General features: G+C 43.0%; 1 protein-coding gene across 1 annotated transcript in view; it reads left to right on the top strand.

The window, feature by feature from the left end:
- The window catches only part of MS4A5 (membrane spanning 4-domains A5), a 28,410-nt gene extending 6,838 nt beyond the window's left edge, over positions 1-21,572 (top strand). Inside the window, exons 2-5 of the mRNA XM_006044012.4 lie at positions 3,544-3,672; positions 6,508-6,564; positions 7,445-7,597; positions 21,337-21,572. Of these exons, the coding sequence (XP_006044074.1) occupies positions 3,544-3,672; positions 6,508-6,564; positions 7,445-7,597; positions 21,337-21,459 (462 nt within the window). The 3' untranslated portion in view covers positions 21,460-21,572. The remainder of the gene's footprint in view (positions 1-3,543; positions 3,673-6,507; positions 6,565-7,444; positions 7,598-21,336) is intronic.
- Positions 21,573-24,030: the final 2,458 nt, after the last annotated feature.

Genomic DNA, 24,030 nt, shown 5'->3' with positions numbered 1-24,030 from the left:
GCAAAAGAGTTCCAGAAAAACAGCTATTTCTGCTTTACTGACTATGCCAAAGCCTTTGACTGTGTGGATCACAATAAACTGTGGAAAATTCTGAAAGAGATGGGAATACCAGACCACCTGACCTGCCTCTTGAGAAATCTGTATGCAGGTCAGGAAGCAACAGTTAGAACTGGACATGGAACAACAGACTGGTTCCAAACAGGAAAAGGAGTTCGTCAAGGCTGTATATTGTCACCCTGCTTATTTAACTTCTATGCAGAGTACATCATGAGAAACACTGGACTGGAAGAAACACAAGCTGGAATCAAGATTGCCAGGAGAAATATCAATAACCTCAGATATGCAGATGACACCACCCTTATGGCAGAAAGTGAAGAAGAACTAAAAAGCCTCTTGATGAAAGTGAAAGAGGAGAGTGAAAAAGTTGGCTTACAGGTCAACATTCAGAAAATGAAGATCATGGCATCTGGTCCCATCACTTCATGGGAAATAAATGGGGAAACAGTGGAAACAGTGTCAGACTTTATTTTTCTGGGCTCCAAAATCACTTCAGATGGTGACTGCAGCCATGAAATTAAAAGACAGTTACTCCTTGGAAGGAAAGTTGTGACCAACCTAGATAGCATATTCAAAAGCAGAGACATTACTTTGCCAACAAAGGTCTGTCTAGTCAAGGCTATGGTTTTTCCTGTGGTCATGTATGGATGTGAGAGTTGGACTGTGAAGAAGGCTGAGCGCTGAAGAATTGATGCTTTTGAACTGTGGTGTTGGAGAAGACTCTTGAGAGTCCCTTGGACTGCAAGGAGATCCAACCAGTCCATTCTGAAGGAGATCAGCCCTGGGATTTCTTTGGAAGGAATGATGCTAAAACTGAAACTCCAGTACTTTGGCCACCTCATGTAAAGAGTTGATTCATTGGAGAAGACTCTGATGCTGGGAGGGATTGGGGGCAGGAGGAGAAGGGGACGACAGAGGATGAGATGGTTGGATGGCATCACTGACTCGATGGACCTGAGTCTGAGTGAACTCTGGGAGTTGGTGATGGACAGGGAGGCCTGGTGTGCTGCAATTCATGGGGTCGCAAAGAGTTGGACATGACTGAGCGACTGAACTGAACTGAACTGATGGAAGTAGGGGAGCTTAGTGTCTGAGAAGGTGGACTGGGAATACATGAAGACAGAAGACGCAGACTCATATATTTTACACCTTCTAATCACTGCATCATTCTCACCAACCAAAACACTACTTGGTGTTGTAGGGCATCACAAATGTGGCAGAGAGAGAAAAAAAATAGAAAAATGTAGAAAAGATGGGGGTGCTCTGGGCCCTGGGCGATGACGGTACCTCCACAGGCTCAGAGGACTGGTCATCAGCAGAAGGGTTTTCTGACTGTCCACTACCTGAGGCCAGGCTGGTATGGTGATTTATTATTTTTTTATTGGAGTATAATTAGCTTCCCAGGTGACTCAGTGGTAAAGAATCCGCCTGCCAATGCAGGAGACATGGGGGGCGGGGTTGACCTCCTGGAGCAGGAAATGGCATTTTACTCGTGTTCTTGCCTGGAAAATCCCATGGACAGAGGAACCTGGCAGGCTGCAGTCCATGGGTCACAAATGAAATGGAAGTGCAGTCGCTCAGTCGTGTCCGACTCTTTGTGACCCATGGACTGTAGCCTGCCAGGCTCCTCAGTCCATGGGATTTTCTAGGCAAGAGTACTGGAGTGGGGTGCCATTGCCTTCTCCAGGGGATCGTCCCTATCCAGGGATTGAACCCGGGTCTCCTACATTGTAGGCAGACGTCACAAATAGTGGGACAGAACTCGGCGACTAAGCAGGCACGCACAACTGCTTTACAAGGATGTGTTCATTCCTGCTGTACAACGTGACGTCGTGAACCAGCCACATTATCCATTTATCCCCTCCCTCTTGAGTCTTCCTCCTTTTCCACTCACCTAGGTCATCACCAAGCAGCTAAGCTCCCTGTGCTACGGTGATTTAGAATTAGGCTTTTTTCAGACTCTATCACCTATACGACAAAGCCTTTGAGGTTTCTCCCCCAGCTTTACTGAGACATAACTGACATACGACATTGTGTAAATTTAGGGTGTACAATGTGATGATTTGATACACATACGTATTGCAAAATGTTTATACAGTAAGGTTAGTTATCACTCCTTCGCCTCATACAATTGCTGTTTTTATTGTGGGAGTGGTGGCGAGAACATTAAAGCTTGGCTCTCACAGCAACTTTTGAGTCCACAATGCTGACTTGCTAACTACCGTCACTACGCTGGACTCTCGATCCCCAGAACTTAAAACCAAACATTTGTTCCCTTTGACAAACATCTCCGCATTTCCCTGCCCCCCAGTCCCTAGCAATCACCATACTACTCTCTGTTCCTGTGAGTTTGATTTTTTTTTTAATAATTTCATTTATTTTTGGCTATGCTGGGTCTTCATTGCTGTGTGGGCTTTTCTCCAGCTGCGGTGAGCGGGCCGCTCTGCAGCCGTGGTGAGCAGGGTTCAGCAGCTGTGGTTTCCCGGCTCTAGAGCACAGGATCAAGCTGTGGCGCACGGGCCTACTTCGTCCTCGGCATGTAGGATCTTCCTGGACCTGGGATCGGACCCATGTCTCCTTCGTTGGCAGGCGAATTCTTTACCACTGAGCCACCAGGGAAACCCCGAGTCTGAAGGTTTTAGATTCAGCGTATAAAGGACATAATGTGGTATTTGCCTTTTCTTTTGACTTCACTTAGCATAATGCCCACAAGATCCATCAATGTTGTTGTAAAGCAGGATTTCTTTTTGTGATTGAATAATATTCCTGTGTGTGTGTGTGTGTGTCTTTATCCACGCATCTGCCAATGAACCTTTAGGGTGTTTCTCTGTCTTGCCTGTTGTGAATAATGTTGCCCTTAACTTGAGAGTATAGATAGCTCTTCGAGATAGTGACTGCATTTCCTCTGGACATACACCCAGAAGTGGAGTTGCCGGATCACGTGGCAGTACTACTTCTCACTGTTTGAGGAATCCCCATACTGTCTGCGCAGTGATACATCCCCGCCAGGAGTGCACAAGGGCTCCCTCTTCTCAACATCCACTCTAGCGTTTGCTCCCTTGTCTCTTTTACGACCGCCATCCTAATAGGTGATACCTATTTGTGGTCTTTATTTGCATTTCCCTGATGCTTGGAGAGTTTAAGACACAGACGTCTCAGCCTCACCTGGAGAGTCTTTCTAGTAAGTACAGGATATGACCTGAGAATCTACATTTCTTATTCCCAGGTGATCCTAATGTTCCCAATCCATGGACTACATTTTCAGGAGCAGGGAATTCGATCATTTTACCTCTCATCAATCACTGGACAGAGGGATCAAGAAAATATCTGTAGAAGCTTCTTACCGTCATCATAAAGAAGCGCCTACCATACTTCCTTTATTTATAAATGGGGGTAATTTCCTTTTAAGCAGAAGATCTCCTAAATTCTCACAGGAAGCCCGCCACTCTGGTCTCTTCTCACCAGGATGTTCTCCTCTATTTGCAGGCTGTCCAGATCCTGTTTGGAGTGATGAACTTTTCTTTTGGAACTGTTCTCCTTTTCACCTTGGAAGATCCATACCCAAGGTTTCCCTTTATATTTATTTCAGGATATCCATTCTGGAGCTCCGTTTTGGTGAGTATAAGTCAGTCAGATTCAATTTGAAGTCATGTCAACAGGGATTTTAAGGAGTTCTTAGTAATGAAATGAGCTACGCTGAGTTGTATGATATGGTTTGAAAAATCAAAATAAAATTTAACTCTGTTGAAATGATTTCCCCATTAATTCATCAGTTACTTGTATTCCATCATTGGGTCTTGAGGTTCCTTTAGGAATATTTGCTTGGGTCTTGAGACTATTCATCCACTCATCCATTCAAAATGAATTACTATTATAAGTCAGATATGGAAGACCCCTGGTATAGGAAATGGCAACCCATTTCAGTATTCTTGCCTGGAAAATCCCATGGACGGAGGAGCCTGGGGGACTACAGTCCATAGGGTCACAAAAAGTTGGACACAACTAAGCGACTTCACTTTCACTATGGAAAACAGCATAGAGGTTTCACAAAAAATTATTAAAAATAGATTTATGACCCTGAAATTCCACCTCTAGGAATATACCCAAAGGAAATAAAAGCACTTGGTCAACAGCATCTCTGCACTTCTGTGTTCATAGCAGCTATGATTACAATAGGCAGGCATGGTGCAACCTAGATGTCCAGCAACAGACAAATGAAGACGCCGTGGCACACCACACACAATGAAAAGCCCCTCAGTCTTGTTCATAAGAAAATGAGAATATTTTGCCACCCGTGACAACACGAATGAGCTTTGAGGGCATTATGCCAATTGAAATGTCAGACAGAGAAAGACAAGTACCAGATGATCTTGCGTACATGTGGACTCCAGGAAAGAGGTCAGGGGGATGGGCAGAGGTGAGCAGGGAGCGGAATGAATCTGCTCTAAAGGCACACACTTCCAGTATGAGATCTATAAATGCCAGAAATGCAATGCACACCATTATGACCACAGTTAACACTGCCATGTGATACATGGGAAAAATTTTAAGAGGGTGGATCCTAAGAGCTCTCATCACAAGGAACCTTTTCTTTCTTTTTTGCTTTCTCTTTTCCTTTATTTGATACTTATACGAGATTATGAATGGATGGTAACTAAACATATTGGGGTAATCTTTTCATGATACATGTAAGTCAAATCATTAAGTTGTATACCCTAAACTGATGCAGTGGTATAATTCCATTATATCTCAATAAATCTGAGTGGGGGAGAGGGGCAAAGAAAAAGAATAATGCATGAGCCCTTCCTTCAGAGGGCTCTCACATCCAGCAAGAGAGAAAACATGCAAACAGGTCATTTCAAACTGGTCGGTAGATATCACAGAGGCATAGAAAGTGCTTATATAAGCAGAGATGAAAGATCAATTTCCTCTTTAGAGAAGTGGAGAAGCAGCTAGGACTTCTCAGATGTACCTTTGAGCTGCACAGAAGCATTTAATCACATTCAATAAGCATTGTTTTAGCACGTATTCTAGTACCAGAAAACTGGCAGTGTCTGGGGATTCTGAGAAACGGCAGTCCCTGGTCTCAAGGTCTCGGCTGAGTAGTGAGTGTCAGTCGCTCACACGTGTCCAACTCTTTGCGACCCCATGGACTCTAGCCCGCCAGGATCCTCTGTCCATGGAAGTCTCCAGGCAAGAACACTGGAGTGGGGCTGCCATTTCCTTCTCCAGGGAATCGTCCCTGCCCAGGAATCAAAACTGGGTCTCCTGTGTCTCCTGCCTTGGCAGGCAGCTGAGTCAAGTGTCGGAGAATTATCGTCTGGTGTGATGGGTGATGATAAAGGACACACCAGCTGCTGCTGCTGCTGCTGCTAAGTCACTTCAGTCGTGTCTGACTCTGTCCGACCCCATAGACGGCAGCCCACCAGGCTCCCCCGTCCCTGGGACTCTCCAGACAAGAACACTGGAGTGGGTTGCCATGTCCTTCTCCAATGCATGAAAGTGAAAAGTGAAAGTGAAGTTGCTCAGTTGTGTTCAACTCTGTGCGACCCCATGGACTGCAGCCTACCAGGCTCCTCCGTCCATGGGATTTTCCAGGCAAGAATACCAGAGTGGTCTGCCATTGCCTTCTCCACACACAAGCTGACTCTGCAGAACAGGGCAGGTTCTCCAGAGACATCTGCAGCTTGACTGACTGTTAAAGGATGACTGGTTCACCTGGTGGGAAGGAAAGGAGTGGGGGGTGGTTGGGCATTAGGGGCAGTGCTGCCTTGCTGCATACCAAGGGAGAATCACAGGCAAAGGCTTAAGGTATGGGAGGACATCTTCTCTTCTGAGAACAGAGTCCAGCTCAGACAGTGAGAGTGGCAGGATGGAGCTGAAGAGGCTCCAGTCCACATGATTAGAAATTTAAAACAGATACATTGAAATCAGATTGGAAGTTTCCACCAGACAATAACAATACACAGCATGACTCACCTCCATGGAAACTGCCAGGATTTTTCCAGAATTTCCAGCGTATTAGCTGCAACTCCATCTATGTTCTCATCCAAGAGAACACACTGGACTGCAAACGGTTATGAAGGAGGTTTCTTGTAAGAATGGTGGAATCCAGTCTCACTGGCTGTAAACTGATTACACCAGTCTCTTGTGGCATCAGAGCTGAATCCACAATAGCTATGAAAGGAAGACAGATGAGAAAACAAAAGAGCCCAGTAAGGTTAAAAAACTTCTCATGTTCAAATAAGTAGGACCAAAGCAATTTGCTAGTCCCGGATTTCCCCACTATACACTTAGGACAATCATTGCATCGGCGCCTCTCACTGCCTTGGGGACTGTGTGAACTAGGAAGGAGAGATGCAAAGGAAAGGGACAGTGGCCCGTTAACCACGAGAATTCTTTAAATCAGTTCAACGTGTGCATCACTAAGATACGTGTTCTTTTTAACAGTTTGTTAATTCTGGAGCCTTTCTAGTTGCACTGGAAAGAAAAACCACAGAAACTCTGGTGAGTTATATATCCCCTTTTCTAAAGAATTTTAACGTTAAATAAATCATTCCAGCCTTGAAAACGAATTTGGAAAATCATTAAGCCACTATAATTCCACAAACTGCCAAGTACTGACACCAGTCAATGGTGTCTACTTCCTTTTTCACAGAATCATAGAACGCTAGTGCCATTTCCAGGGCATCTAGTTAAATTCTTAGACACTGAGGGTTAATAAATGACTGGCCCACGTTACTCAGTCATATGGGGAGGACAGGTTTCAATGTTCTGGTAACTTCCTCATCCATTTTCTGTAATTCAACCTTGTAAGCAGAATCTCAAAATAAATAACCGTGTTAATGAATGCGAACTTTTAATTTACAAGTAAGTTATAGAGTATTTTTACTTTTCCCAAAGAAGCAAAGGCATGAGATATTAATTCATAGGCCAATCAATTATTTTCAGCAAAGGACATCACCTGTGGGCTTGTAGTTCTAGAATAAAATAAAAATTGCAAAGACATACAAGGTTTCACTAAACAATCATAAAATGAAAATGTCGATAGGCCATGACTTTTACTAGAGCATCAAAGGCAAGGTGATGTGGCTGCCCCCTAATTGTTAACTCCTCTTTTGTCTGCTGTGTGCTGCTTCCGGCAATTAAATGGGGGGCAACTTAGGTACGGCTTTGGGGGGATGGAAGGGTCATGCCCAGTTCACTGGGTCCCCTCCTTTCTGTGGACGAGGACCTGAAGCCCACAGAGGTCATGTGAAGGCACCTGAGGTCACAGGCGGCTCTGGGGCATCTCAGGGCCGTGAGAACAGCCTGCTCTGCCGTGTCCGCGGCTCTGTCCGAGCGCGGCGCTGGGCTGTCACCGCATCCCTGTCTCACTCTCTTTCAGGTGACGCTGAGCCGAATAATGAACTCGCTGAGCGCCGTGGCAGCGGCAGCTGGAACCATCCTCCTCATTGTTGGCTTCCTTATAGATCGAGACTTCTTGTGTGGCTATTCTGGAGAAGCTAGTGAGTGCCACGCGGTTACCACTCTATTCATTGTAAGTGTGATGCACTTGTAGGGCGAGGAGAAATGGGTCTACTCAGGAAGGTTTATTAGCACCCAATTAGCATCAGCTAAAAAACACTGCAGACATGGGTATTGTCTTTTATTCACAAACATCTTACCGAAATCACAGTATCTGATAGACTGTTATGTCAGGCACTGTAAAATAGAGAAATGAAGGCATTATAACCCCCACTTTTAGGAATTCATGGATAAAGAGATAAAACAAGCATACCAGTAAATATATTCCAAAAGATAAAGTGATATATTAAAAGAAAAGTGTGCATATAGCAATATGGTAATAGTTCACTGCTAGATGTACGTATAGTCACATACGGAATATTTTTATGGTACTGGTTTTAATACTTAGACTGGACTTCTGATAAAACATGGTAGATAGAAAACAGGCATTTATTTCTGCTCTTTCCAAAATACCACTGAAGTTAGTGTGAGGAAATGGAAAAAAATATGAATCTACATGGAGAAAAAAATAGTGAGACTCCAAAATTGCTGAGAAAGCTAGAAAAGGGAGATCCTAATAAAAGTAAAATACTTCATATGGCACATTCTAAGAAACACTGAGTGTCTATATGTATGAGGACTACAGAAAGCAAGGCAGAAGAGAAGAAAATAGAGACTGGTTCTGGTAATTGTTAACGGAACTATTTGAATCAAACCTTCTCTGAAAACAAAGAAAAATGCTACATTAAAAAAACCACTTCAAAAACACAGAAGAGCTGAAGAGTCAACTGAAGCTCCTAGATCAATTTTTACACAAAAGCCTAATCTAAAAATCTATCAATGAGATGCCAAAGACCAACACAGCTGCTTCTCCTCAAGGCCTTTTCCAATGTTGTCTAGCTGGAATCTGATTCCCAGCCTAAGCGTAGGGCAGGAGAAAGAGGCCACAGCCCAGAGTCCACTCCAAGTATGAAGACTTAGAAAAAATCTCCACATTGAGAAAAAGGATCTGGGTCCTTGATAGATTACTGTACCCTTCAGGTAAGGGCAAAAAGACATACAAAATCCTCTGCCCCATAACAGCAGAGAGAACTTACTGAACAGAGTAAAGAAAGAAAGAAATCTCCTTGAGAAACTGTGGCCCTATACCAGATCCCCTGACAACCGCCTCCCACCCTGCACCCCGACCAGGACGTGAACCTTTGGTTAAAATAAACTGGGTGACTCCTGCACTGTTGCTGGGAATGCAAACTGGTGTGGCCACCACAGGGAGCCTGGCAGCTCCAGGGTAAAGAACCCGCCTCCGGTGCAGGAGGCACAGAGACGCAGGTTCCATCCCTGGGTCGGGAAGATCCCCTGGAGAAGGAAATGGCAACCCACTCCAGTGTTCTTGCCTGGAGAGTCCCATGGACGGAGGAGCCTGAGGGGCTACAAGAGACACGACTTGGTGACTAAACACCAACAACTATGGAAAACAGTGTGGAGGCTCCTGAAAATCTGAAAGTAGAGTTTCCATACAAAGCAGCACTCCCACTCTAGGCTTGTACCTGGGAAGAACTATGGCTCAGAAACATACCTGCTCCACATGTTCATAGCAGCACTGTTCACTATTCTCAAGGCACCTTGCTTTCCCAAGCAGCCGGCTCCTCACATCAGGGGGCCAAAGTATTGGAACTTCACCTTCAGCATCAGTCCTTCCAATGAATATTCAGGGTTGATTTGCTTTAGGATGGACTGGTTTGATCGCCCTGCTGTCCAAGGGACTCTCAAGAGTCTTCTCCAACACCACAGTTCAAAAGCATCAATTCTTCAGTGCTCAGTTTTCTTTATGGTCCAACTCTCACATTCGTACATGACTACTAGGAAAACCAGAGTTTTGACTATATGGACCTTGTCTGCAAAGTGATGTCTCTGCTTTTTAATATGCTGTCTAGGTTGGTCATAGCTCTTCTTCCAAGAAGCAAACATCTTCTAATTTCATGGCTACAGTCACTGCCCAGAGTGATTTTGGAGCCCAGGAAAAATAAAATCTGCCACTGTTTCCATTTTTCCCTCATTTATTTGCCATGAAGCGCTGGGGCCAGATGTCATGATCTTCATTTTATGATGTTGAGTTTTAAGCCACTTTTTTCACTTTCGTTTTTCACCTTCATCAAGAGGCTCGTTAGTTCCTCTTTGCTTTCTGCCATTAAGGTGATATTATCTGCATGTCTGAGGTTGTTGATATTTCTCCCAGCAATCTTGATTCCAGCTTGGTATTCACCCAGCCCAGCATTTCTCATGCAAGTACGTTAAATAAGCAGGGTGACAATATACAGCCTTGATGAACTCCTCTCCTCATTTTGAACACGTCCATTGTTCTATGTCCAGTTCTAACTATTGTTTCTTGACCTGCACACAGGTTTCTCAGGAGGCAGGTAAGGTGGTCTGATAGTCCCGTATCTTTAAGAATTTTCCAGTTTGCTGTGATCCACACAGCCAAAGGCTTCAGTACAGTTGTACGGCCGATCCTGTTCGTGACACCAATAGCCTTGCTGTTCACGCTGTCTGCACTGGTTGCTGAACCAGGGGAGGCAAAGCATGAGCTAAGAGGCTGGAAGAAGACTCCAGGGGCCTTAGGAATTGCAGACACCTTTATTCTCTCCTGGCTGACACAGCAGCCGTAACGACATACTCTGTAGCTCTCCTCTCGTGGCTGACCGATGGACGCAGCCGGACGCAGCCATGATGCTGCCGCCTTGCAGTGGAGCCCGTGCATCCCTACAGCACAAACTAGCTCGCGGCCAAGCAAGTCCCTCATGGCTCGTGTGGGCAAGGCTGTCGGTGATCTCAGCTGTTACATAACTATTATTTACAAAACGTGGGGTGAGACAGTCTTCTTGGCTAATTTGCTTTCTCCCCTCACTCGTCAGAGAACCAGAAGTAGATGTTTTGCTGTAATTCCCTTGCTTTTTCTATGATTCAACAGATGCTGGCACTTTGACCTCTGGTTCTCTTTCTTTTCTGATGTACATATGGAAGTTCTCAGTTCACATACTGTTGAAGCCGAGCATGAAGGATTTTGAACTCTATCTTGCTAGTATGTGAAATGAGAGCAATTGTGTGGGAGTTTGAACATTCTTTGGGATTGGAATGAAAACTGACCTTTTCCAGTCTTGTGACAACTGCTGAGTTTTCCAAATTTGCTGGCATATTAAATGCAGCACTTAAAGAGCATCATCTTTTAGGATTTTGAATATGTGTGTATATATATATATATATATACACACACACACACACACACACACACACACACACATATGCTAAGTCACTTCAGTCGTTGTCCGACTCTGTGCAACCCCATAGATGGCAGCCCACCAGGCTCCCCCATCCCTGGGATTCTCCAAGCAAGAACACTGGAGTGGGTTGCCATTTCCTTCTCCAATGCATCAAAGTGAAAAGTGAAAGTGAAGTCACTCAGTTGTATCCGACTCTTAGCGACCCCATGGACTGCAGCCCACCAGTCTCCTCTGTCCATGGGGTTTTCCAGGCAAGAGTACTGGAGTGGGGTGCCATTGCCTTCTCCAATATATACACACACACACACATATATATATAATTATTTGTTGTTTAATCACCAAGTCATGTACAACTCTTTTGTGACCCCATGGGCTGTAGCCTGCCAGGCTCCTCTGTCCATGTGACTTCCCAGGCAAGAATACTGGAGTGGGTCATTATTTCCTTCTCCAGGGATCTTCCTGACCCAGGAGTCAGACCCACATCTCCTACATCCCCTGCATTGGCAGGTGCCTGCCAATGCAGGAGATGTGGGTTTGACCTCTGGAGGAGGAAATAGCAACCCACTCCAGTATTCTTGCCTGAAAAGTCTCATGAACAGAGGAGCCTGGAGGGTTACAGTCCATGGGATCCCGAAGAGTCAGGCACAACTGAGCACGCACGCACTTATATATATACAAAACGTCTTTATCCGTTCATCTGTTTGTGGACGTTAAGGTGCTTCCATGTCTTGCCCGTTGGAAACAGTGCTGCAGTGAACACTGGGGTGCATGCATCTTTTTGAACTTCAGTTTTGTCTGCTAATGTGCCCGGGACTGGGATCCCTGAATCACATGGTAACGCTGGTTTCAGTTTCTTAAGGAACCTTCATACTGTTTTCCGTAGTGGATGCAACAATTTACATTCTCACCAACAGAAAACCACTGCGTCTTGATTATGGCAGTTTTGTAATAAGTTCTGAAAAGGGGAAGTGCAAGTTCTCAAGCTTGTTTTTCTTTTTCTGAATTGTTCTAGCTGCTATGGGCCTCTAGCTGCTATGGGCCCTCTTCCACATGAATTTAGGCTCATCCAGTCAATTTGGGGAAAAGAAAAGCCAACTGGAATTTTTATAGGTATTACATTGAATCTGTAGACCATTATTGATGCCGTAATATACAAAGTTGTTTGATCCATGAACCTCTTCATTTGATTAGTTCTTTAATTTCTTTGTCAATGACTTTCAGTATACAAGCCTGTACTTCTTTTGTTAAATTTATTCCTTATTCTTTTTTTATGCTATTACAAAATTAAGGTTTCCCAGGTGGCACAACCCACCTGCCAATGCAGGAGACTTAAGAGACATGAGTTCAACCTCTGGGTCAGGAAGGTCCCCTGGAGGAGGGCATGGCAACCCACTCTCATATTCTTGCCTGGAGAATTCCATGGGCAGAGGAGCCTGGAAGGTTATAGCCCATGGGGTCACAAAGAGTTGGACACAACTGAAGTGATTTAGCACACATACATGCACAAATGGAATTGCTTTCTAAATTCTATTTTTGCAATATTCATTGCTACTGTGTGGAAATACAGTTGATCTTTAATAGACTATATACTCTCACTCTAACTTACTATTTGTAATACTTATTAGAGGATTCCTTAGGCTATTATATATACAAGAACATGAGTTCAGTGCAGTCGCTGAGTCGTGTCCAACTCTTTGCAAACACATGAACCGCAGCACACCAGGCCTCCCTGTCCATCACCAACTCCCGGAGTTCACCCAAACCCATGTCCATTGAGTCGGGTGATACCATCCACCCATCTCATCCTCTGTCATCCCCTTCTCCTCCTACATTCAATCTTTCCCGGCATCAGGGTCTTTTCCAATGAGTCAGCTCTTCGCATCAGGTGGCTAAAGTATTGGAGTTTCAGCTTCAACATCAGTCCTTCCAATGAACACCCAGGACTGATTTCCTTTAGGATGGACTGGTTGGATCTCCTTGCAGTCCAAGGGACTCTCAAGAGTCTTCTCCAACACCACAGTTCAAAAGCATCAATTCTTCAGTGCTCAGCTTTCTTTATAGTTCAACTGTCACATCCATACATGACCAGTGGAAAAACCATAGCCTTGACTAGACAGACCTTTGTTGGCAAAGTAATGTCTCTCTTTTTCAATATGCTATCTAGGTTGGTCATAACTTTCCTTCCAAGGAATAAGCGTCTTTTAATTTCATGGCTGCAATCACCATCTGCAGTGATTTTGGAGCCCCCCAAAATAAAGTCTGACACTATTTTCACTGTTTCCCCATCTATTTCCCATGAAGTGATGGGACCGGATGCCATGATCTTAGTTTTCTGAACATTGAGCTTTAAGCCAACTTTTTCACTTTCCTCTTTCACTTTCATCAAGAGGCTCTTTAGTTCTTTTTCACTTTCTGCCATAAGGTTGGTGTCATCGTATGCAAATTCAGATAGTTTTCCTTCTCTTCCAAAATGGATGCTTTCCTTTCTTTTTCTGTTCAACTGCCCTGGCTAGAACATCCAGCACAATGTTGAACTGAAGTTGCAAGAGCAGACAGACATCCTTATTTTTCTCCTGTACTTTGGGAGAAAAGATCTAGCCTTTCACCCTTAAGTAGAACGTTGTCTGAGAACTTTTTTCTGGTTGAGGACATTCTCTCCTCTTCCTACTGTGTTGAATATTTTTGTAATGGTGATAAATTAGTTACATGCTTTTTCTCAGCTTACCTATTGAGACGATCATGTGGTTTTGTCCTTTATTCTATTGATATGGTATATTGCATTGATTTTTTTACCCTAAATAAACCTTAGGTTCTTGAGATAAATCCCACGTGGTCATCGTGCAGAATCCTTTTTAAGTGTTGTTGGATTCAGCTTCCTAGTATCTTGTTAAAAGATTTCTGCATCTGTATTTATAAAAGATTTTGGTCTATAGTTGTCCTTTTTGTGTGATGCCTTTGATTCTGTGTCTGGTTAAAACTGGCCTTACAGAATGAGCTGGGAAGTTTTCTCTGCTCTTATATTTTGGGGGGGATTTGTGAAGCAATGGTATTGTCAGTAAACATTTGGAAGAATTCACCAACAAAGTCTCCTGGCCTTGGGCTTTTCTCTGTAGAAGTTATATAATTACTTGTTATAGATATACTCAAATGTTCTATCTCTTCTTGGGTTAATTTCAGTAGTTTGTGTCTTTTTAGGAGTTTGTCTCTCACTGTTGGCATCAGTGAATGAAGAAATATGCCAATAATAATTTTCAAAGAAGATGACCTTGGTGGTGCCATGTGTGTAGGACTGTCTACCAACAATCGAGAACTCTGAACTAGCAGAGAGGGGAGGAAAGGGCCAAGATGACGAGCACATCGCCATCAACAGTGTCTGTCACTCTGAGCCAGGCGGGGGGGCGGGGGTAGTTTTGTTTCAATCATCTTGAGTGGAAGCAGTTTACTTGGTAATTCTGAGGCACTTGCACCCCGTCTGCGAGCTGTTCTGTCTTTTGGACCATTTACTTCTGGAGAAATGCTAGAAGAGTAGAGCTTAAGGTCAGGAAAGGTGTGTGGGGTGGTAGTGGTTAACAAGGTCTTACTGAACAAGGCTCAAGTGTATTCTTTCTCTGATGAAGTTTCTGAAATAACCAAGCTCCTGCCTAAGTTGGCAAAGAATGATAAATAGCTGTCAAAGGAAAGTAGTCTATATCAGAGGGGAAAACTGACAAATTTATTATATCATCCATGTTCTCAGGATGGTTGTCAAATCCATTGAAATACTGGTTGAAATATAACACAGAATTGATGTCTAAGGACTCACAATGATTAACTGGGAAGTAAGCAGTTTGGGGGATAGTGACAGCCTGGAAAGTCCAGCCCCCCTGCTGACAAAAGGAATCAGCCGCCTCTGACAGGCGGAATTTGCCAAAAAGAATCTATGCCACAGCAAATTTCTTACACATAAATAAAACTAAAAAAAAAAAAAAACTTCTAATATTTTAAGGAGGAATCCAAGATAGTTGTTTCTAGAAGGGATATTGCTCAAAGAGACCTTTTACTCACTAGTCTCTGTGGCTGGGTAAGGATGATAAAACCAGAAATGACTCCTGCCCTGTGACCTATCCTTACACACGCAGAGAAACACAGATAGGAGGCAGATGGGCAGACAGGATGGCTAGTGGCAAAGCTTGGGCAGGCCTTCACCGAGAAAAAAGAACACAAGAACAAATCTGGAGAGATAATGCAAAAGGACTCTGGGAGACCAGCGTCCTGGACAAATACATAAACCCTGCTCGATGAAAAGGGCTACACTCACCTCACCAGCAAGGACAGTCAAACCCTGGGCAGGGAGGCTCACGGGCCAGGGACCAGCCACCAGATGAGTCACAGGACCGTTACAGTGAGGGGTCTGGCCGGGCACCTTCCAAGATTACTAGCAAAATCTACGACAGTTAAAAGCTTAATTTGTTACATTTGTTAAGCAGAGGAGAGCACAGCTTCTCAGGCCCAACAGACGAGAACAGAAAAGGGCACCAAGAGCAACTTAACTTCACTTTCACTTTTCACTTTCATGCATTGGAGAAGGAAATGGCAACCCACTCCAGTGTTCTTGCCTGGAGAATCCCAGGGACGGGGGAGCCTGGTGCGCTGCTGTCTATGGGGTTGCGCAGAGTCGGACACAACTGAAGCGACTCAGCAGCAGCAGCAGCACCAGGGTTTCATCAGTTGGAGTCAGTCGTGGGGTGGTTTCAGGGACAGGACAGGAAGCAGTTAGACTTGCAAAGCAGAAGAGTTGCAGGGACAGATGACAATCTTATTTTCGGAAAACATGAATTAACATAAAGTTACCATTAAAACAGTTCTCCGTGGGTTTATCTTGAATAAAATAACGAAGCTCTGAAAAGCCTTATGTTAAAAGCTTGAATTTAGGCGGTAGTCTTTCTCATCAGACTGTGGCACACCCTAACTATTTGCTGAGTTATTTTTCCAAATTAAGTTTTCTTTTCACTTCTCAATTCTCAGCAATCATAACTAAAACTAAAAAATAAAAATAAATAAAGTTTCTGATAATTACAAGAAAGGAAAAAGTAGAAGCAACTGAATAGACAGCTAACTTTCCAAAAGCATCAATAAGATAACAGAACAATATCTTCAACATGCTGAATAAAATAACTGCCAACCTATACTCTATCATTATCCATTAAAATATCTTACATGAAGGTGAAATAAAGAATTTTTAGAGATACAAAAATTGATTTTGCCTCCTGTACACCCCCACTAAAAGAATAATGAAGGATGAATTCCAAATAGAAGGAAAATGATAGCAAATGAGGTACAAGAAAAAAAGGTCAAAGGACAGAATAGGTGAATACTGCTTGTATAATGCAGTAATAATAATAATATACACTAGGACTAAAATGAAGCATTTAGAATATCAGACAGCATTAACATATAAGCAGAAATGGGGAGCAGTGGCACTTCTGCTGCTGTGTCTGCTGCAGGCCTTAGTTTTACAGGTTTCCCTGGTGGCTCAGACAGTAAAGAATCTGCCTGCAATGCAGGAGACCGGGGTTCAGTCCCTGGGTGGGGAAGATCCCCTGGAAAAGGGAATGGCAACCCACTCCAGTATTCTTGCCTGGAGAATTCCATGGACAGAGGAGTCTGGTGGGCTACATTTCATCGGGTCGCAGTCAGACACGACTGAGCAACTAACACTTTAGCTTTATCAGAGAGGAGGGTAAAGGTTTGAAGAACTTGAGACTTCGGTCTGTTTTAATGCTTGAAAGTGAAAGTGTTAGTCACTCAGTTCGACTGTCCGTCTCTATCACCCCACAGACTGTAGCCTGCCAGGCTTCTCTGTCCGTGGAATTCTCCAGGCAAGAACACTGGAGTGGGCATCCACTCTCTTCTCCAAAGGGATCTTCCCCATCCAGGGATCAAACCAGGTCCCCTGCATTGCAGGCGGGTTCTTTCCCTTCTGAGCCACCAGGGGGCCCTGCAGCTACACAGTGGCCCTTAATATTGCAGAGGTGTTCCTTCTACTTATTCCTTTCTAGGCCTGTCTCAGCTGTCCTATGTCCTGCGCCGTTCCAGAGATTGCAGAGCAAGCTTTATTCCTTTCCAGGCCTGTCTCAACTATCCTATACCCTGCGCCATTCCACAGAGATTGCAGAGCAAGCTTGTGCCTGTTTATCAATTTTGTGTCTTGCAACTTCACAGAATTTGTTTATTAGTTTTAATAATTTTTGGTGGATTATTTATCAATAAACAAAAGTTAAGTGCATTCTAAACACTAATAACAAACTATCAGAAAGAAAAGTTAATGAAACAATCCCATTTGAAATTATATCAAAAAAGATGAATTATACAGGAATAAATTTAACCAAGGAAGTAAAAGATTGGCATACTGAAAAATATGATATTGAATAAAGAAAATAAAGAAGACACAAAGAAATGGAAAGATACCCTCTGCTCATGGATTAAAGGAATTAATATTGTTAAAATATCCATACTACCCAAAGCAATCAACAGCCAATCAATCCCTACCAAAACTCCATGGCATTTTTCACAAATATAGAAGGAAAAAAAAAAAACAACACTAAAATTTGTATGGAACCACGATACACCACAAATAGCTAAAGTAATCTTGAGAAATAAAAAGCAGAAGATATTGCACTTCCTGATTTCAAAGCACATTACAAAGCTACAGTCATCAAAAAAGTACAGTATGGGCCTAAAAACAGAAAGATGCATCAGTGGGACAGAATAGAGAGCCTAGAAATAAACCCACAGGTCAATAGAGAGCCCAGAAATAAACCCACACATACACGGTCAGTCCATTTATGACAAAGGGGCCAAGAATATAAAAGGAGGAAAGGACAATCTCTCCAATAAATGGTGTTGGGAAAAACCAGATAGTCACATGCAAAAGAATAAAACTGGGCCACTATCTTTTACACCATACACAAAAATAAACTCAAATGAATTAAAGACATGAATGTCAGACCTGAAACTCCTAGAGGAAGACATAGGAAGTAAGCTCATTGACATTGGTCTTGGCAATGATTTTTTGAATTTGACACCAAAAGCAAAGGTGAAAAAAGCAAAAATAAACAAGTGGAACTACTAATATCAACCTAGAAACTTCTGTATGGCAAAATAAACCATCAAGAAGATAAAAAGTCAACCTATAGAACAGGAGAACATATTCGCAAATAATATATCTAATATGAGTCTAATATCCAAAATAAAGTTTAAAAACCATACAAATCAACAGCAAAATAAAGCCAATTAAAAAATGGGCAGAGGGTCTGAATAGAAATTTTTATGAAGGATACAAAAGGCCAATAGATACAAGAAAAGATGCTCAACATCATGAACCATCAGGAAAATGCAGTCAAAACCACAATGAAATATCATCTCACACCTGTCAGAACGGTTATTATCCAAAAGGCAAGAAATAACAAATGTTGGCTAGAATGTGAGGGAAAGGGGCCTTGTGTACTCATAATAGAAACGTAGTGCCAGCACTATGGGAAACAGTATGGAGGCTGCTAAAAAATCTAAAAATAGAACTATAATATGATCTAGCAAATCCACGTTGGTATTTAATACAAAGCAAACTGCAACGCTAACTCGAAATATGTGTACCCTCCATGTTCACTGCAGTAAGATTTACAATTGCCAAGACATGGGAACAACTGTCCACTGATGGATGAATGATAAAGAAAATATGAGATACACACACACACACACACACACACATACATACATACATACACAGGAACATTATTCAGTTATAAAAAAGAAATCTTACCATTTGCAACAACATGGATAGACCTTGAAGAAATTATGCTAAGGGACATAAGTCAGATATTGAAAGATAAATGTTGTATGATATCACTTATACATGGAATCTAAAAAATCCAAATTTATAGGAACAGAGTAGAATGGTGGTTACCAGGGGCTGGGCAGTGGGTGATTTGAGGAGACGTTAGTCAAAGGGTTTAAACTTCCATTTACAAGACGAATACGTTTTGAAGACCTAACACGTGGCGTAGTGTTACTGTTAACACCACTGGATCACGTACTTCAGTGCCACTAGGAGATTAGGTTGTAAATGTTCTCATCATAAAGAAGAAAAGATGATTACATGACGTGATAGCAGTGTTGACTGATGAACACTATGGTGGTAATTCCATCATAATATATAATGTGTTATATCAACATGCTGTACACCTTCAAGTTATACAGTGTTATATGTCACATATCTCAATTTTTTAAAAAAGTAAGTGAAAATGCCAGGCACAGAATGGGAGATAATCTCCTCAATACATGTAACTGATAGAGGACTCACATCCAGAATATATAAGCATTCCCGAAAGTCAACAATAAAAAGACCAAAACATAAAAGTAAGGCCTGCACAAGCAGCTCACAAAGAAAAGCATACCGATAACTAGTGAGCATGTATCTGTTCAACATTATTAATTACCAAAAAAGTGCAAATTAAAATCACAAGTAAGATACCACTGCACATACACCAGAATGGCTTGAATTAAAAGAACTGGCAAAAGTGAGTGCTGGCCAGAATATGAAGAAACTAGAATTCAACCACCTTGGAAAACCACTTGGCAGCTTTTAACAAAATTAAGCATAGACCTGTTTATATATCAGCAATATACCCAACAATGTTCTTGGGAAATCTATTCATAGCAATTAAAAACTTGAAGCAATTCAAATGTCTATCAGCAACAGAGAGGCCCAACCAACAGTGACTATTCGCACAACGGGACACTGATGCCCGCAGCAACACGGCTGAGATGCAGTCCATCTGCTGAACACTCACATACAAAATTAACAGGTGAATTTACCCAGCTGTGCTAGAAATCAGGAGAGTGGTTTCCTCTGGAGGGCGTAGGGGAATTGACTAGCAAAGGACACTAGAGAACTTACTGCGTGATGAAGTGTATGGTTCTGATCTAGAAATCACAGAAGGGCAAAGAAAACACATTTATGTCAAAACTCTGCAACGGTAAAAGAACTGGAAGAATATTTTTAAAGCAGATGACAGAGAAGTTTTAAGGTTTTTATACACAAATAGAAAATAAAAGTGAGCAAAAAGTCAAGAACACAATGGAAAAAATAGACAAAAGTTTATGAGGAAGGACCAAACATGCGAATGTAGCAGCCAAAGACACTCAGAGGGACGCTCACATCCACTAGCGGGGAAATGCCAAGCAAATTAACAGAATCCCAGGGACAGAGGAGCCTGGTGGGAGGCCGCATACGGCGTCGGACACGACTGAAGCGACTTAGCAGCAGCAGCAGCATTTATATACACTCGACTGGCAAAAATCAGAGTTATAAAAGTTATGACTAGCAAGGAAATGGTGAAATGGATGTTTTTGTGTACTTAAGCAGCAGAAATATGAAATGTTCCTAAGATTCTGGAAAGCAAGGAGACATTCACCTACATGAAAGATGCACACACCTTAACCCAGAAAGCAGTCCCCACAGCACTGAGTCCCCTGCACATAAGGATGTGTGGGCAAGGATGTTTATTGCAGCATTTTTCAGAATGGTAAACACAAGGAAAAAGACAAAAAAACAAACAAAAAAAAAGCAGAAAAGAACAGAAGAGGAGAAAGAAGAAATAAACTATTTCCAGTCACTAAAGAATAAAAGAATCATAACTACACCAAGAGATACTGTGCTTAGTCACGTCAGACTCTTGGCAGCCCCATGGATTGTAACCCGCCAGGCTCCACTGTCCATGGGATTTTCCAGGCGAGAATACCAGAGTGGCTTGCTATGTGTGACTTGAGAACAATTTTTCAACCTCTAGTCAAAGCATGCAGACACAGAGAATTGTATGACAGAGTGTCAACCATGCTAATCTTTACAGACCTTCACCAACGAAACACAAGTTGTGGCCAGCTACTCACAGGTGTGTGTCCCCACACGCACTCTTAGTGGCCATAAAACAAAATATTTTAAAGGTCTTCAGTGGTAACAAAAAGAACACAAGAAGTTACTATTAGCGTTACATTAAAAGTGTCTTTTTCTGCATGTTCCTCTTTTTCTTAGCCTGTAGGTTTTTCCCCCCTCTTTTTCTTTCCTTTTCTATTTTTGCTCCTTTTTCGTTTCTTAACCTTCTTTCTCTTTCAAGAGGCCGCTTTCACAGTATCTCTCTGTATTGCATGTTTATCAAGTGTAGTCACATAATTTAGCATATAATTTAGAAAGTAGATGCATAACTACCTCTTGCATAACTTCCTCTAGAAAAACAATGACGCTGTTCTGTACGGGGCTCTGCTGTGCCTGCTGTGTGAAAACACCCACATTTCCTCACAGCCCTCCAGCAGCTCGCTTCCTAAGCGTTAGACACACTTGAGACATGGAGGTCTCATTTCTCGCCCTACCACTGCTGCCCCATCAGCGTCGGAAATTACTATTATATGAGCATTACTGTGCTAATACCCTAACCCTTCATATGTTTCTCTTCTGTTGTAGGGAATTTTGGTTACGTTGATGGCCTTCAGCATCACTGAATTTCTCATTTCCCTGTCTTTCTCGGTTATGAGGGGACCCACTGAGTGTGGTGACTGTGAGGAATGGGATGGAGCAGAACTGTGAGAATAAAGGCTTGATATGCAATGTGACCGAGAGGCGAATTATGCTGGTGAGGAAAAGCCAGCAGGAACACAGACTCTTAAGGCCGGTAATTGCTTGAAGCAAAGGGGAGTGACTCACAGAGTTGCTTGGTGGGGGGCTGGGGGGGTGGCGGGCAGGGGGGCGGTCTGGGAACTTTTGGCTGATAAAACACATCCTGCCTCTTTGCAAGACCCTCTCCTCCTCTCCCCAAATCACACAGTTGCCATGGTGTCACCTCCTTTGTTAGTGGTCCGTTCACTCAACTAAAGGATGGCAGTGCGGGGCTGGTTGAGAAACGAGCCAGAGCCAGGCTGAGCTGGGCCTGAGGTGCCTCCCACTGACTTCGAGAGACTGAGCCTCGGGGCTCCTGCTTCACTCGTGTGGGAAGATGGGCTGGCTGCAAGGACGGCTAGGCCCACAGGCCACACTGACTGACGTTAGCCACTTGTAACCACTGGCAGGTGACTGCAGAAGGCACTGCAGCGTTCAGGCACCACGCCACGTGCTTCAGGGGCATTGCTTATTCAACCTCACACACACACAAATCTAAAAGGCAGGCCTTATTATTATACTCATTTTGCAGACCCAGTGAAGCTGAAGCATACAGAGGGTAAGTCAAGTACCCAAGGGCACAGAGTTTGCAATGGCAAAGTCATGTCGCAACAGATAACCCAGATCCAGAGCCCAGTCTTACTCTCTAGCCCAACACACTGACATCGTTTAGATCCTTGGTCTCAGAGCCTCTTGACACTCTGAAAAAATATTTAACTCATCATTATACATTAATACAGGTAATATTTTTACTAAAATAACTCTATTTTAAAAAATAAGAATTAGTGTGGAGAGTAACATTGATATACAGTTTTGTAAATCTTTTTTTTAGGGTTACGTGAGATTCTTTTATTTTTAGCTTTATTGAGTTATAGTTTATTCACCAAAAAACTGCACACATTTATGTGCACATATGCCCGGTACCATCACCAAGCCGCTCAGCCTACCCATCACTTCCAAAGTGGTCCTTCTGTCCTTTGTGGGTTTTGGTTTTAGTTTTAGATTTTAGTGCCAATGCTTAATATTAGGTCTATCCTTTTAGCCTATTTTCCAGTGCACAATACCATATTATTAACTATAAATACTCTGCTGGACAGCAGATCTCTAAAACTTACTAGTCTTGTGTAACTTTATATCCATTGAAAAACAAAACCCCATTTAATTTGACTGCACATTCAAGGGGAACTTTCAGAAACCCCAATGCACCACATACCACCTCGTACCAATTAAATCAGAATGTGGTAAGAGTCGGACATCAATATTTTTTGAAGGTTCCCAGGTAGTTGCAATGCAGAGCAAAACTTGGAAACCACTGCTTCGCTCTTGATGGAGACAGATCCTCTTGGTTGCTCCTGTATTCAACCTGCTGCAGTGTCTCATGTCCTGCAGCCTGTGGAGAATGCTGTTGTACGTCCACAAAGAGGGGAAATAAGGCCTTAGTATTATGATGAAAATTGTTCTGAGGTCACAGGCCTCCTACGAGGGTCTCAAGAAACTCCCGGAGATTCGCAGGCCGCCCTTTGATGGCAGCTGCCTGGGAAGAGTTGGGGCTCACCTCTGTCATCCCTCGCTTGTCACTGACACCCTAAAAGAGGTGTAACTAGCCCGCATCGCAGACTGAGGCTCCAAGTGGCTAACTCTCAGACTACAGAAGGGAGCATGATTTAGTTCAGGATTTGAATCAAAATCCCTAACACTAAATCCTGTTACCCTCTGCTTCTTTAGGCATGGGGAAAACAGCATGCCTCAAGAACAAACAAGCAGGTTTTCATTTCTGCTCTAAGCTGGAAGGAAAAGGCATAATTGAGGGCAGAGGGCGGGGGAGTGGGGTTCCGATGAAAAGTAGATGGTAGCCAATGGGTAGGGTTCTGATGGGTAGGGTTTAAGGTATATTTGAGGAGGAAGGGCCTGTCATCTAATAATACGGGCTTTTAAGCCAGGCATTGGTTTTGACCTTTAAAGCAAAGTGACTTGAACACATCATTTAACCTTTTGAGCTTTAAATTCCTACACTGAAATGTAATGATACTCCCTACCTAACGTGTTTACTGCGAGCCTTAAATGAAATGTGAATGGATTCTACGACTGCTTGGAATGTAAAAATCACTCAGAAAATGGTGGGCTTTCTTTGAAATTTATAATTGCAGTTATCTTGCTTCCCAAACATCACTATCACTTACTCTGTGCCTTAGAGTCCATTTCCCCCGTTTCCTCTGAACTTTGGTTCCCACAGTTATAAAACGGAATCAATACCATAGGTGTTACATGGCCAGTGTTTGGCATATAAGCAGATATGCAACTAATGTTATTTTTTTTAATATAAAGTAGTCCCTCAAAGCAGAAGGAAGGGGCTTTCCTGGTAGCTCAGTGGTAAAGAATCCACCTGCCGATGCAAGAGCGAAAAAAAGCCAAAGTGTTAGTCACTTAGTCGTGTCTGACTCTTTGCGACCCTGTGGACTGTAGCCCACCAGGCTCCTCTGTCCGTGGGATTTCCCAGGCAAG

Source organism: Bubalus bubalis, chromosome 16 (genome assembly GCF_019923935.1).
Source record: "Bubalus bubalis isolate 160015118507 breed Murrah chromosome 16, NDDB_SH_1, whole genome shotgun sequence".
In the NCBI taxonomy this organism is placed as follows: Eukaryota; Metazoa; Chordata; class Mammalia; order Artiodactyla; family Bovidae; genus Bubalus; species Bubalus bubalis.
Note: the sequence above shows the minus strand (reverse complement) of the source record. Positions and strands in the feature narration are given on the sequence as shown.